The 16,607-nt window shown below is 36.7% G+C and overlaps 1 protein-coding gene across 6 annotated transcripts in view; it reads left to right on the forward strand.

Moving 5' to 3' along the window:
- The window catches only part of LOC141388840 (uncharacterized), a 270,707-nt gene that overhangs the window by 233,767 nt on the left and 20,333 nt on the right, over positions 1-16,607 (forward strand). Inside the window, exons 1-3 of one of the 6 annotated variants that reach the window (XM_073959265.1) lie at positions 5,193-5,636; positions 6,746-7,074; positions 7,285-16,037. The exons of 1 other annotated variant lie outside the window; for it this stretch is intronic. In XM_073959265.1, the coding sequence (XP_073815366.1) occupies positions 6,901-7,074; positions 7,285-7,317 (207 nt within the window). In that variant the 5' untranslated portion in view covers positions 5,193-5,636; positions 6,746-6,900 and the 3' untranslated portion in view covers positions 7,318-16,037. Of the gene's footprint in view, positions 1-5,192; positions 5,637-6,745; positions 7,075-7,284; positions 16,038-16,607 lie in introns of those variants that run through there. 4 more of the 6 variants (XR_012408941.1, XR_012408943.1, XR_012408944.1 and 1 more) reach the window with 4 other exon arrangements.

Below are 16,607 nucleotides of genomic sequence, written 5' to 3' on the forward strand. Positions count from 1 at the left end.
CTGCCCATGACTTAAAAATTATTCTAGGCGATTTTAATGCCAAAATTGGAAAGGAGAATATCTTTGGCCCAACAGTCGGGAAATTCAGTCTCCACAGTGAAACATCTGACAATGGTATGAGACTGATAGACTTTGCAGCTGCAAAAAACATGGTAGTTAGCAGTACCAGATTTAATCATCTCGATATTCATAAGGGCACCTGGCTGTCTCCAGATCAAAGAACAAGTAATCAAATTGATCATGTTGTAATAGATGGAAGACATTCATCCAGCGTGTTGGATGTACGATCGTTCCGAGGCGCAAACATTGATTCGGACCACTACCTTGTTGCAGCAAAGGTACGTACCCGTCTAAACGTTGCAAATAAAGCACGAACAGACACAACGCGGAAGTTGGACATCGATAGGCTGCAAACACAACAGATAGCCACAGCATATTCCACTCAACTAGCCCAATTGCTTAACGCGAGCACTCCTTGTCCCTATAACATAACAACACAATGGCAACATATTGCCCACTCCATGCAAACAGCCGCAAAATCCATACTTGGATTCCAGAGACCTCCACAAAGGAATTCATGGTATGACCAGGAGTGTCGTGCTGCTACCGAAGAGAAAAATGCGACATATAGAGCTACTTTACAATCAGTAGCAACGCGTAGCGCACGAGAGAGATATCGGGAGAAAAGGAGAGAAGAGAAACGTCTTTTCCGCAAGAAAAAGAGAGAAATGGAAAAGCGGGAGTGTGAAAAAATCGAGATGTACAGGAGCCAGAATGAAGTCCGAAAATTCTACCAAAGAGTGAAGCATCAAACAGATGGCTTTGGTACAGGCACATCCTCCTGTAGAGATCAGCAAGGTAATCTGGTAACAGATACAGATAGCGTGCTCAGGATATGGAAGGAACATTTCTCCAATCTGCTGGTATCCAATAGTAGCGAAGACGATGATACCACAGATCCAATCCCAGAAGATGGTATAGAATGTATACCGCCCGGCCAAGATGAGGTAAAAACACCAATCAACCGGCTGAAGAATAATAAAGCAGCAGGAGCCGATGGCTTACCAGCCGAGCTGTTTAAAACCGGAGGCGACGCGCTGATAAGGTGTATGCATCAGCTAGTTAGCACCATCTGGCAGGAAGAACGCGTACCCGACGATTGGAACCTGAGCATCCTATGTCCCGTCCACAAGAAAGGAGATAAGACTGTATGCTCAAACAATAGAGGCATAAGTCTTCTCCCTATTGCCTATAAGATAGTGTCAGGGATATTGTGCGAACGACTAAAGCCAATGGTCAACGAAATAATTGGACCATACCAATGTGGCTTTAGACCTGGCAAGTCCAACATTGACCAGATATTTACCCTGCGGCAAATCCTAGAGAAGACCCAAGAGATGCAGATCGACACATTTCACCTTTTTGTCGATTATAAAGCAGCATTCGACAGTCCCCTCCGATCAAAGGTATTCCACGCAATGTCTGAATTTGGTATCCCCGCAAAGCTCATCCGGCTTTGTAAGATGACATTAACTGATACTAGGTCCTCAGTTAAAATTGGAAAGAACCTCTCCGAAGAATTTTGTACCAAAAGAGGTTTCAGACAAGGAGACAGCCTTTCGTGTGATCTTTTCAACATTTTGCTAGAAAAGGTAATACGAGATGCAAATGTCAAAAGAAATGGCACAATTTACACCAATAGCCACATGTTACTTGCCTATGCTGATGACATAGACATCATGGGACGATCAGTAAAGGAAGTAACTGATACCTTTAGGAAGGTCGAAGCAGAATCTGCGAAAGTGGGTCTGGCGGTAAACGGCGAAAAGACCAAATTGATGGTGTCGACGCGTAAAGCGTCCATAGAGCTCGGACCAACTGTTGAAGTTGGTACCTACAATTTTGAGGTAGTTAAAGACTTCGTCTACCTCGGCACTGCCATAAACACAACAAACAGCATCAGTTGTGAAATAAGAAGAAGAATTGTATTGGCCAACAGATGCTACTATGGTTTAAGTAAGCAATTTAAAAACAAAGCCACATCTCGTCAAACAAAAATAACACTATACAAAACGCTGATACTACCCGTGCTAATGTATGGCTCCGAAGCATGGGTACTGGCGCAAGCAGATAAGGCAGTGCTTGGTGTGTTTGAGAGGAAAATTCTTCGAAAGATCTACGGGCCGATTTGCGTTGACGGTGAATATCGACGTCGTATGAACCACGAGCTATATAAGCTATACAAAGACATGAATATAGTTAAACGTATCGAGATGCAACGATTGCGTTGGCTAGGCCATATCATGAGAATGAGCGATGATGAACCCGCTAAAAAGGCGTATGAATACATGCCACATGGCGGTGTACGCAGAATCGGCAGGCCTAAGCTTCGATGGAGCATACAAGTGGATGAAGAAATGAAAAGGCGCGGTATTCCAAAAAGTCAAGCGAAAAACAGAGAGGAATGGAGATCTTTTATTAGTTCGGTCTATGGAACAAATGTTCTGTAATGGGCCAACTAAGTAAGTAAGTAATGAGGTTTTTGTCTACATTTTCGGTTCGAATTGGTTGCAATTTGCTGTTTGGAGTCCTTAGTTTTCAAAAAACGTCTCCGACTGGTATCGCGGACAGGAAAGGAAACAAATTATTCCATTTGAGGTCAGAATATTTCATAGTAAAGTTCGGTGCGACCGAACTTTAAATTTTTACTTGTTTTTCATATTATATGTAGCATTATACATATATTAAAAATATACAAATGTAAAAAACACTCATAAATAGATCCCAAAACAAACATGTCTAAATCTTTAAAGAAAAAAACAAAACAAACAATTTAAACACAAAACGAAGAAATAACTGAGAATACAGTAATACGGCATATTCACTAAAACGACCAGAGGCATCGTCAGTATTTTTAATGTCACACACGGAAATGCAAATATATGCAGCTGGAACCAAATATTTTGTAAACTTGACACGGTTTCGAACATTCCTCAACAAATTTTGAGAGTGGCGAAGGATGGCGAAGTCAGTAAAACTAAACTTCAATTTTTAGGACTTGGAAAAAAAGTCTACAAAAAAGTATTATAAAAAATGTGATTTCCAGCACATTTTATGCGAATATTGTGTACACATTTTTATGTAAAAGTAATTAGAAAATCTTGTACTAAAACTTCCATTTTGAAAAATATAATTTTATCCTTTCAATTTTGAGTTACTTGCCTTTTAAGAAGTCACAACCTTAGTGATGTTTTTAAAGTTTTTAAGAGATCATACGTAAATGTCAACTTCTTCTGATTTGTTTTATTAAATACCGTTATAAATTACAAAAACAGCGCTGGAATATTAAAATATGGTATGTTTAGAGCAGCGACGACCACAGAAATACAACCAAAGCGAAGACATGTATGAACGTATGAGTGAAAAAAGCAACAACCACATTATGTTTTTGTTTGTTTTCATTCATTTACACTGTACGTGAGAGAGAGAAGCAAATGCAAAAGCAACTCAGTGGGCACCCTCACTATACGATCTAAGCAAAGAAGCTCGTCCCTGGTTTAGAGCCAATTTGCTGAATTGTCGCAGAGATTTGCTGATATCGATGTAAGATTACGTGAAGTAACCAACGAGGAACCAATCAATTATTATTTTGTTTCGCGTATTATTTACCATTGCGCCCTATTTTTACTATTAATAAACGTGTGTTTGTACAAAATATCTATGTCTTCATCAAATTTAGAAGCAGTCTTTCTTAGCATTTATTTACGTCAAATAAATCAAGATGTATCTCTTTATTGTCATATGTCTAAACACATCTAAACATTAAGTCTGTCTGGTTACTTTCCCAGCAAGAATTGTCCAGCAAGAACTTTCTCAGAGAGTAAGGGGTTTTTATTCTCTTTTGCTAGAAAATTGTAAAAAGTAAACAGACACCTTCCCAGCAAAAACCAGCAAGCATGGTATAAGTAAAGAGGTAGATTTAAATGAAAAAAATCTATAGAACCCTTGTTTTTCCTGAATTCCTAAAACTTCAAAATTAAGCAACAAGTGGGTTTGTTTACAACACCAATTTTGAGCATTTTATAAAAATCGCGAAAAATGAATGAAGGACCAATGTTTCTCCGCATAATCAAGCTGGGGATATGGTAAAATGTTTGTTTCAATGATAACCTGACGAATTATTTCCATACAAATGTTCCAAAAATAATTATAAAAATCATTGAATTCGATTGTTTTTAAAATTGTTTGACATATTATTCAAACACCACACACACATACACAGTTTGTGTATATTGTTTTGAAGTTTTAGGAATACTCGAATGAAAAAATTTAAATTGACATAAAGCTTTGGCTAACCTTTCTTATTAAACCATGCCAGCAAGCAATCAGCTGACTTGCAAAACAGAACAATTTGTCCGCCAATAAAGGGAGCAAACACGTAGTATTTTATTAAAAATAAAAAATAAAATGAAACACATTTGTTCTCCATAAAACAATACAATTAGACTATGTTATTTCCACAATAAAATTGTTTTTAATATTCACAAACATAAATCAACAAAAAACTAAAAACGGCTGATTGATTGTTTTCAGGAAGAAGAAGAGCTTGCAAGTGCTTGCTAGAAGAAATTTGTCCAGCAAGAATTTGCAAGCTCTCAGTGAAAGAACTGTCAAAATGTCTCTCTCGAATCTCTCTCTTTTGCTGGTTTTTTGTGTTAACAGACGACTTCCAGCAACAATTGGTACAAATTGTTACAAATTTTAGGGTAACCAGACACAGCTATTTATTGACATTTGTTAGTTCTGTTCCTTTACGTGCAAGAATCTTCAAGTTTTACCACTTTTTACTCGAAAAGTGTTCCTTTACTTCAGACACCATACAATTCATATGGGGCAGTTTACAACTTTTGCTACTTTTGCCGGTTTTACCACTTTCAAAAGTAAAGGAACAGACCAGTTATCTTCGCTTCAAATTATAACGATAAAGACAGAATACTAAAATTAACGGCTCTGTTACCAATTTATATTAAATATGGCAACACTAAAACAAGTGAAAAACAGCTGTTATTTTGTTTGCCATTTTCCTATGTCTCATTCGTAAACAATAAAGCAGTTGGCCATTTTGTCTTATTCTCGTTTTTCATTGGTGATTCTCTTTTGTTTTTCTTATTCGAATTTTGTGGAACGTTTTTATTTTTTTAAACAAAATAATTGCATTGGGGAACAGAGGAAGAAATTGTTGATAAGAAACCCACATAATAAACAAAAACATCAAAAACATGATAAAGTTCTACGGAAATATTGTCTTTGACAATTAGTTAGTTGTGGGTTTTACGGTTTGCAGGGAATAAGAAAGAAAGTTGAACCATAAAACTCTAAATTACTGTGCGATAAGAGAATTAAAAACAAAAAAGAAAATTACATTTGTGGCCGGACGACCGTAGTCATTTTGAGATTGGAAGGAAGGTAATCGTGGTGTGGTGTGGTGGAGACAACTAAAAGGAGGAGTACAGCTAATTGTCAACGACCTTCATTGCATGACCCTGCGCAAGTGATTGGAATAAATGTTGAAAATTGCGTGGCAAACAAAACTAAATAGACAGATACAGTAGAGAATTACACATCAACACGAAAAGGTTGTCGCTGGTTGGCGTTTTGGGAACAACTTTACTTTACCCTGAAACCTCGGATTTTTTTGGAAAAAAATATTTCGATAGATCTTGTCTTCCTGATTACAGCAATATATATTTTTCGGCTGGGACGTACCCGGTTATCCGGTTATTTGATCCGTAAGTTTGAATAAAAAACCCACCCGTAGAAACGGTTATTTTGAACCGATTTACTTGATATGGGTATCATATGAAAGCTTATGAAAATGCCTATCGAATGGTATACGGGTTTATACCCGTCATGTAACCAGTTCAACAGATATATCCAAAAAACCGTTTTTAAAACCGGTTATTTTATAAAAATGTTAAATCGTTAAAAATAACCAAGTTTTTCCTGTATTTTAAAGTTTTCCTAGACAGACGGCCTTCGGCCGGGGCTTGAGATTTTCACCCCTGGGGTATGTCCAAAAACCGGCTACGAGATCCAAAGTTTTCCTACATCCAAGTTTTTCCTATATTTTAAAGTTTTTATAGACTGCCGGCCTTCGGCCGGGGCTTAAGATTTTCACCCTTGGGGTATGTCCAAAAACCGGCTACGCGATCCTAAGTTTTACTAAATTAATTTTATTCCATTACATTAACATGGCATTCTATTGTAAAAATTTAGATTTTTATAGAAAGAATAATGTAAATAGTTGAAGACCAATATCTCCGGCTCCATATATGGTACCGCTGCGAATAGTATCGCGTTGGAAAGGTTACAGTGCAGGCTACAAACTATGTGATGTACTTCATAATCGGTTATTTTTAATGTTTTTACATTTTTTTATAAAATAACCGGTTTTTTGGATATATCTGTCGAACCGATTAAATGAAGGGTATAAACCCGTATACCGATAGGCATTTTCATAAGCTTTCATATGATACCCATGTCAAGTATATCGGTTCAAAATAACCGGTTATACGGTGGGTTTTTAATTCAAATTTACGGATCAAATAACCGGATAACCGGGTACGTCCCAGCCGAAAAATATATATTGCCGTAATCAGGAAGACAAGATCTATCTATAACAAAAATTTCAGCGTTATCCGAGCCTTAAGGGTAAAGTAAAGTTAAGCCGCGTTTTGTTATTTAGTGTCTATAGCCAGAAGAGAACCAACCTTAGTATTGAGAGGAACAAAGTTAAGTGCAATAATAACATAATAATGGAACTTGTGGGCAATATTAAAAACTACGAATGGGGCAAACTGGGACAACATTCACAAGTGGCTAAATTAGCGAAAGCCAATAATGATAATTTCACGATTAATGAGGAAGCACCCTATGGGGACACATTGCAGCGGTCCATCACTGTTAAAATCAACGGGTACAGAATTGGGTCAGGTGTATGAACAACCTTTACCCTATCTTCTAAAAGTGCTGAGTATACGAAAGGCCTTAAGTATACAAGTGCATCCCAATAAGGTAAGCCCCCACCCTTTCTTCCTTAGTAAGAGGAAAAAACTGTTGTCGTTTTATGAAGGTAATGTGGGGGCGATCATCCGTGCAGGCTTGAAGGGCTCTCAGAAAGTCTAGACCTGTTCAGACCTGCCGAGATTGCAGTGGTCTGTGAGTCAGTCGTCTGCAAGCTTGAGACTCCTTAACATATCTCAGACTTCTTTCCTTCTTTTTTAGGGGCAGTCGCAGATTAAACAATCCAACTGTTGAGACCTTGGTTGGTGGAATCATCTGCGCCAGGCCTTAATCTTCGAAGACATCGAGACGGGGGATTCTTGATAGGTTCCTGTCGTGACGTTGTCTTCAGGGCCGATGGAGTCAGGTTGCTCAACCCAGCCACAAGGGACTCGAGCAGCTTGAAAGCACCGAATTTCAATTTTTACCAGTATGTCAAACAGCTGTTGTACTGAAGAATTCCACCGTACCAGGGATCGGAATCAGATCGAACGAGAGGAAACTCTTTTCAATAAATTTATACAAGCCATTATAAAATGTAATGTAGAAGGACACAGAACAAGAGGCAGAAGAGAGACGTACTGGTTAAGGAACATCCAAGAATGGACAGGATACTGGGATGAAACGAATCTAATACATGCTGCGAAGAATCAATTGTACAGCTGTGTTCAAAATAATAGGAGTGGTCATTCATACCAAGGAAATGGTCGAATAAACATGGTTAAGCTTATCCACTTTGGCTTATTTTGTATTTATTTAACATTGTTGATATCCCAACGGTCAATTCATTAGCAGAAATGTGGCAATTTGTTTTAAATTATCTACTGTTTACACCAACATTATAAATCATCTTCAAATTTATTGTTCAAAAAATAGAAGTGCGGAAGAAAAAGGACAATAAAAATATGTTTACTTGAGTTTAGGATCAAAATTGTGTATATTTTAGTTGACAGTAGTGAATCGAATAGATTTTATGCGATTTGCTGGATGTTTGAAAACAAAAGTCCTTTGGAGGTATCAAAAAAAAGGATATAATCCTTGCGGCGATTTGTTCTCATAAATTGAGCACTTATTAGAACGCTTATGTTTAGAGTTTTTTGATGCTCTGGCTGTTATCTCTAACAATATATAATGATCGGTATCCCAGAAATTTGTGTATTTTGATCCTTGAGCCAATTTTAAGCCAGTTTACATTACCTCTTTACGTAAGGATCGGCCACAAAAGCGTATATATAAGGCATTAATTTCTCGATCAAATAATGTTTTGAGGTCCTCGGCATCTTAACTTCACGCAGAATAATTATTTTGTTCATATTTGAAAAATTGGATAATTGGCACATATGAGACATTTTTCCACACGCTTTGTTAACAAGCACACTTTAAAGACAAACGTTTAAAGTTGGTCCACGATTATGTTTATTAGGTTTTGCATCGTATAATACACAGATTTCTAATGGAACTAAACTAAATAAAGTATTTTTGAGTGAAAAACTTAAGTTTATATTGAAAAATATTGTACGACGTATACCAACCACAGTGTCATCCCAGCCTGCCTATCACAAAATGGTGCAAAAGTGCATTTCAACCGATCATGTTTTAAAATTTTTTTTGAATAGCAGCAAAATTGATTGAATACACAAAGCTAACATCGTGAGGACTTTCAAATAGTATTTGGTCGTGGAATAAATTCCTTAGAGATACACTTTTTTGGCCGATCCTTACATAAAGTGCTAATGTAAACTGGCTTAAAATTGGCTCAAGGATCCAAATACACAAATTTATGGGATACCAATCATTATATGTTGTTCGAGATAACAGCCATAGCATCAAACATACCTAATCCAACAAATCTAATCCATTGAGTTGCCCAATAAGTGATCAATTTATGAAAAAAAATAGCTGCAAGGACAATCACCTGTTTTTTGACTACCTCCAAAGGACTTTTGTTTTACACAGCCATCAAATCTCATAAAATCTATTGGATTCACTACTATCAACTAAAATATTGAAAATGTTGATCCTAAACTCAACTAAAAATATTTTTAATTAATTCTCTTTCGAGTTGAGCTTATTAGACCTATTATATACATTGAAAAATTAGGAGTCTACCGAAGTCCCACGCATTCAACCATTACGTTGACGTTTCACGGGTGGTAAGCCGATCTTCAGGCGTATTGAATGTTGTTTTTTTAAAAAAAATTGTGAACAGCCAAATTTACCGTTAGATTTTTTACAAAAAAATTGCCGTTGTTGACCACTAATCGGTCAAAAAACGTTTTTAAAGAAAAATTCTAATTTTTGAAGACAAGAGTTCGATGTATTCAGTAAGCCCACAAAAAATATGAAGATTGAACACCAAATTTTAGACATTTCGGGTAGATATTGAGGACACAACCTTCAAAATAACGAAAATCGGTATGAACGGTTCCATGGGGGCTATATAAAGGCGAGGACCTACACTGACAGATTTCAGGTGGAGAGTTATATACCCCCAACGAAGACATAATACCAATTCTCAGCCATTTCGGTGCGATAGTAAGGCTAAAACCTTCAAAATACCGAAAATCGGGAGGTACCGTCCTTTGGGGCTATATGAAGGCATGGACATATACCGACAAACTTCAAGGGGAAATATTTATACCCCCAACAAAGAATAAATACCAAATTTCAGCAATTTCGGTGTAATAATGAGGCTAAAATCTTCAAAATATCGAAAATCGGGAGGTACCGTTATATGGGGGCTATATCAAAACGTGGACTTACACCCACAATTCTCTGTTATAATGTTTCATACCTCTGTTGAAGACTAAACACCAAATATCATTCATTTCAGTTTGTTATTGTGACTAAAACTTTCAAAATACCGAAAATCGGGAGGTACCGTTATATGGGGGCTATATCAAAACGTGGACCGAACATCCCATTTTTTTGTCCTCGAGATTGTTAGTCAACAATAAGTACGTGTACCAAAATTGATGCACCTACCATAACCCCTTCTATTTTTGGCCACAGTTAATATGAACTCGCGTCATAGTGCGCCGGGGTATAGACCCCTATAACGGTACCACCCAATTTTATTTATTTTCAGGATTTTTACCTACAATAATCAACAGATTTTGCTTAAAATTAAAATATAACTTTTTCTCCAAGTAAAAAACAAGTAAGCAAAGGCCGACCATGTGATACCCTATACCACAACCTCTTAACGTTGAATGTCCGGTTTCGATTCCCAGGCCTGGCCATATCAAATTTTCAAAGGGGGCAAAATACCCCTTGGTAATGTTGGCGATATTTCCCAAGTGTTTCAGCCTTGAAAAACTTCCCTACAAGTGGCAACTTTGGACAAGCCTTTAGGTTTCGGCGATAAAAAATAGGTCACATATCAATGACCTAATATGAATCCATTGATATAAGGAGAAGCCTCCCTTGTACCTACTGGGATGTTTGTGGAACAATTATATAAATTATACATTTATAAAAAATATGCCAAAATTGGAAAGTTCACATTGATTAGCATATCCTGCTAAATCTTTAAATTGTCTTTAAATATCAGGTTCCTTTTTGGAATACACTTAATAGAGTTGTGTCGTTCATGAACGAACCGGCTCAAAGGAACGATTCCGCGAAAAGAACGAATGGATCCGTATCCAGCTCATTCATTTATATCGTTCATTTAGATCCCCGATGGACGAGTCATTGCTGCTTACAAAATTAGCAGCATTGGTTTTGTAGTCAAACTCTAAACAAACGCTGCGTTAGCGCAAGCAGCACAAATTTCCACACAAAACAAATAATGATTCAGAGAGCTACTCTCGCCCAGTAACTCACCTCATTCAGTAGCACATCTCGGTCATATCTTTCTTTTGCATCATTCGTTCATCTGGTTCTTTCATATCAAAACCACCACCACTACGTTCAGAAACAAAACCACCCCCATTAGCACACAATGTGTCATTCGTGAACGAACATTTTCAAAAGAACGATTCGGTGAAAAGAACGACGGAGTCATATGCAGTAGAGAACGAACGACTTCAAAAGAAAATAACACAATCAAATGTATTGTTGAACGAAAAAGAGCCAACGAACGAACTAAACGACCCGGATCTTTTTGGTGAACGGAATGAAAAAGATCGATCCGCTCAATGAACGAGATTGCCCAACACTAACACTTAATATAAATAAATATATATACAATGCATTTTGCCATATCTCTGAAATTTGATATTTGGGAAAATTGTCAGTTTATTGAAGATCTATCGTCCAAAAATTGTGCACTTGTACCTCACATATGCTTGACAATTGCACCCAGTTTTGTGTTTTTCAGGGCATTTCGAAAATAGTTCATTGTGGTTATATATTGTGATATCAAACATATATTTTAAACCGGTAGAAATAACTATTAATGTATAGAAATTCAAAAAATTTTGCATGCATACAAATTTATAAATCTCAAAATTATTCATATTTAATTACACACCAAAGAAGATAGTATAAGTCAGCTGCGCTAACGGTGATATAACCTCAGCCTCTGACCAAAAAAAGAAACAAACACAATAATTATGCCGTATACAAATATATTGATTTTGTATCACTAGTTTGCTTCAAAATATGTGGAATCTGTGGGTATCGTAATGTGGGGCTATACCAAATCAATTTTAGTAAGCTAACTTCTGATTTTTGACAAAGTTTGAGAATTATTTTTCGGATTTGTAATTTTATTTGGAGCCGGCAGATGTTTTTGGAACTTTTGGACCATTATCTCAGGAAGTATTGACTTACCCCAGAAAAGTTGTACCGTTGCAATAGGGACCGTGAAAAACCCCTTCTTCAAAAAACATTCAAAAAGATCCGATACGAGTCCTTTAACTGCACTTTTCTCAAATTTTGTGTGACTGGATGAAATAATAATAATGGAAATATGGACTTACTCCGGGAAAATTGTACAGTTTCAATAGGGACCGTAAAAGGAACCTTCTTCAAAAAAAAATCAAATAGATCCGAGACGGGTCCTCAAACTGCACTTTTTCCAAATTTTGTGTGGGAGGTACTCGAAGGACGGGACCGATATAGTCCATATTCCAACCTGATACATGACTGGTAGAGTTGAGCAATCTCGTTCAATTGAACGATCCGGATCACTGTCCTCGTTCAAAGACGAATGAGTAACATCATAAAAACCAACGTGTGAAATTAAGTATACGCAGTTTGTCAAAAAATTACCGGTGTCCATTGAACGAGTTAGTGATCCGGATTTTTCAATTGAACGAGATTGCCCAACTCTAATGACTGGATGAAATAATAGGATGTGCAAAGTTTGGACCAATCAGAAAATCCCCTTGAGAGTTATCTTGCGGATTCGCCATTTTATTTAAGTTTCTTGCTTGGTTTTCAGGGTTTCTTGGAGCTTTTCGGCCATAATCTCAGGAAGTATGTACTTGTCATTGCAATTGTACCATCGTAAAGGGGCCGCAAGAACGATCTGCTGAAGATCTGGAAGAAATAATAATATATGGAAAGTTTGGACCAAATCGATTGCTCACTTCGCCAGTTATCGTTCACACAATTTTTCGAAAAAAAATTGAACTTTTGTCGGGGAGGAGTGGACCTATATAGCCTATATTCGAACTTAAACTAAGTTTGTGCAAAACATTACGAAGTATAAAATTTGGCTTGAATCGGTGGATCTGTTCGAAAGTTATCGTGCGCACCAGCTAGCTAGACAGTAAGAGAGACAGATGAACGAACAGGGCTAAATCGACTCCAACGAATTTCGTCCAAACATACTTGGGGTCTAAAACCATTATTTCGATGAGACATATCTTTGGTCGTACCCTAAATCCTGAGGTATAAAATAGGTGGCGAGGCGACCCCATGTTGCTATACATATTTGTATAAAAACTCCAATTTGACAAGTAAACTGAAAATTTCTCTGTCATGATAGAGACAATTTGTAGCATGGGAGGAAATTGTGGTTCTCTACACAAAACCCATTATATATTACGCAGTAGGCCCGTTATCTAGCAGACACATTATTACAACCTGCATCAGGGGAAAGGTCAGTAGTTGTTTTTCCACATGTAGGATACTTTGCCGGTATATGCCGTCCAGGAATTAAAATATGGACCAACAATAACATTTGGATATTTTTCATGCAAAAGTAATAGTCTTTGTCACCCGCTAAATAATATCAGATCATCATGTAAAATTATAGGCATATTTTCTTCAACCTAGACTCTAACCTCGTGCAAAATTTCGTGACTATTGAGCTATATTTGCTACCTCTAGCGTGTTTATGATTACACTATAAACAAGAAACTGGATATATTAGGCTGTAACGCTGTTATCTGATCACGTACATCAACATAATTGACATCAATGGAAAGGTCAAGAGATCGTCTTTCAAATATAACTCTCGACGGAGGAATGTGTTTTCAGGAAAAAAGATATAAGCTGTATATTAAAAATTTTCACAATTTTCACACAAAAGTTGTGGTCCATTTAACCCTCTAATATTATCTGATATCCTTCTCAAATTGCAAGCACCTTCTTCTTTACCTTATTTAAAAATTTAAGGCGATCGGGCTATTATTGCGACCTACAGAGCCGCTACAAAATTGGATAAATAATATTTCACGATCATCACCAATAAAAAAGGGATCTATTCTGGTCTGAACCCGACCTCCATACAAAATTTCGTGACGATTGGTCCATAATTGCGGTCTGGAGTTTGATTACAATTTATAATGGACAGACGGACGGACGGACACACATCTTAAAATTGCTTTATCTCGTCGAGATATGAAGATTGGTATATCACATTGGGGGTCTCCGACGAATATTTCGCGGTGTTACATGTATTTTTCCCAAAACAATCTTATAATACCCTTTCCACATAGTGGTGTAGGGTATAAAAACACAAAAAGTAGTTCAAAACAAAGGTGGAAGCGCCAGATATTAATATAAACATCCTAAATTACAATGTATCCTAAAACAATAGAATATTGAAGCGGATCAACTTTTATTATTATAATTTCCCTTATGTATATATTTTATTTTAATACTTTACGTATATGTTTTCACTAATTCAGTTAATATTACGCAACATATGTTTAAATATTTGAATTTAACAGCTAAAAATGCAACCATGTACATATTTTGTAAATACTACTATTAATTACATCTTTGATCTTAATACCATTTTGTACAACTAATACTATTCGCGTCTCATCCTAAGTACTTAAGTAAATCGAAATTTCAATAAAATCGCTCTCATTCTTTAGCTAGAGTTGAAGGCTTAACATCAATACCACGCTTGCCCAAGTTGATGGACCCAGATGTTTTGCTGAAAATAATAGCTAAATGGAGAGTCAAGTAACATCTTAAATTAATTTCGTTGTTTTGTCCTGCTTTATTGGCGCACCAACGTGGAGCACAACAACAAGCTTCTTTATTGACGCCCAACTCGTGGCCATGTAACACGACCACTCTATCATCAACAGCCGAGGACAACAACAACATTGAATGCGAAGCGTACGTATCTGGTGAAGATCAGGTGGCAACGTTTACAAAACTTATCCAGGCAATGCGTTATGATGGCAATCCCATGCGTTTTGTACTAGGCGATCCCAGAAACATAGAGATGTCTCTGTTGTGTATCAGTTTTGAACAACATCCATCGACAATCATCCGGATTACGCAGCAAATTTGTGGATTGGCGTAAACAAGAACGTCAACTCCTTCGATCAAGCAACGACATTGATCAAAACAACATTTTCCCATACCGTACCAATGTGGTGTTTATTTGCACACATGTACGAGCACAAGCAGCAAAGGAAAGACGACGCAGACACATTCATCTGTATGAAAATGAGGGATGTAAAACAACAACATTGTGATGATGTACTACAACAACCACACATAAAACATCAAGAAGAAAACGCACAATGGTGAACCGACGCACATCAAGCAAGAACAACAACGTCCGCACACATCAGCTCAAAATGTGCGTAACGTTCAGCCGAGAAAATCAACGCTTGCTGTGTTTGTCGTGCATATTGTGTTTACAAGCAGAACATCAATAACGCGAATATTAGAAGATCCCAGCAGAAAGATGTTTATCCAGGCAATTTGTGACAATTGTAACTGTGTACTTACTGTTGAAGAGATTATCGCTGTATTTGGACAACCTTAGCAGCCAGAAGATTCGCAGTTGTTATTCAAGATTCTGTTGACTGCCAACCGATGACCTTAACCTATCACAGATTTTTCCGGCGAGTTTTACCAGGTTGTTTGGAGAACCAACAATTCGTGGAGCAAAATAACTCTAGAAGGAGATTATGAGGAGTTTTACCAGCTTGTTTGGAGAACCAACAAGACTTACGCAGCTTTACTCCAGGGGGAGATTTCGGTGACAGTCCGTTACATAGTTTGGACATGTAACAACAACGCCATCTACACACCATTATTGCAGTATTATTGAGGACATACCCGATTCAATAACCCATAATAATAATGCAGTTTACCGCAGCAGATTCAACAACTCATTGTTTCTGATGCTTAATCGGGACGATTGGAGCATCAGAAGGGGGAGACTGAAGCGGATCAACTTTTATTATTATAATTTCCCTTATGTATATATTTTATTTTAATACTTTACGTATATGTTTTCACTAATTCAGTTAATATTACGCAACATATGTTTAAATATTTGAATTTAACAGCTAAAAATGCAACCATGTACATATTTTGTAAATACTACTATTAATTACATCTTTGATCTTAATACCATTTTGTACAACTAATACTATTCGCGTCTCATCCTAAGTACTTAAGTAAATCGAAATTTCAATAAAATCGCTCTCATTCTTTAGCTAGAGTTGAAGGCTTAACATCAATACCACGCTTGCCCAAGTTGATGGACCCAGATGTTTTGCTGAAAATAATAGCTAAATGGAGAGTCAAGTAACATCTTAAATTAATTTCGTTGTTTTGTTCTTCTTTAATATACTAATATTAATTTATGATTTCCAAAATGTACTCTTATTTTGTCCATTAATTTTTATGACTTTTTTTCCTAATATCGCATTTAGAAGTTTGTTTATCTTGAAGATATACACAAAAGATAGTTTGTAAGTGTAATTTATGTTGCAAAACTTAAATTTAAACTGAACTTTATTTTACAGTGAATACATTTCCTGAATTGAATAATATATGTTTGGGTCTGCAAACAAATATATGTTTGGGTGGAAACAAATATATGTTTGGGTGCAAACATATATATGTTTGGGTGCAAAGATATTTATGTTTGGGTGCAAACAATTTTATGTTTGGGTGGAAACAATTTTATGTTTGGGTGCAAACATTTTATATGTTTGAGTGCAAAAAAATACAAACCCAAAAGGCACAAAAACAACAAACACATGCACCAGTGAGCGCTTACTAAGAGCAAGGGAGCGTAAAATTCAATGTCAAACACTTTAAAATGTGTGCTCACTTGTTCTCAGTAAGAACTCACTGGCTATCTCCATAGTATACACACAAATGTT

This window comes from Musca autumnalis, unplaced genomic scaffold (genome assembly GCF_047663935.1).
Source record: "Musca autumnalis isolate F117 unplaced genomic scaffold, ASM4766393v1 scaffold_1, whole genome shotgun sequence".
NCBI lineage: Eukaryota > Metazoa > Arthropoda > Insecta > Diptera > Muscidae > Musca > Musca autumnalis.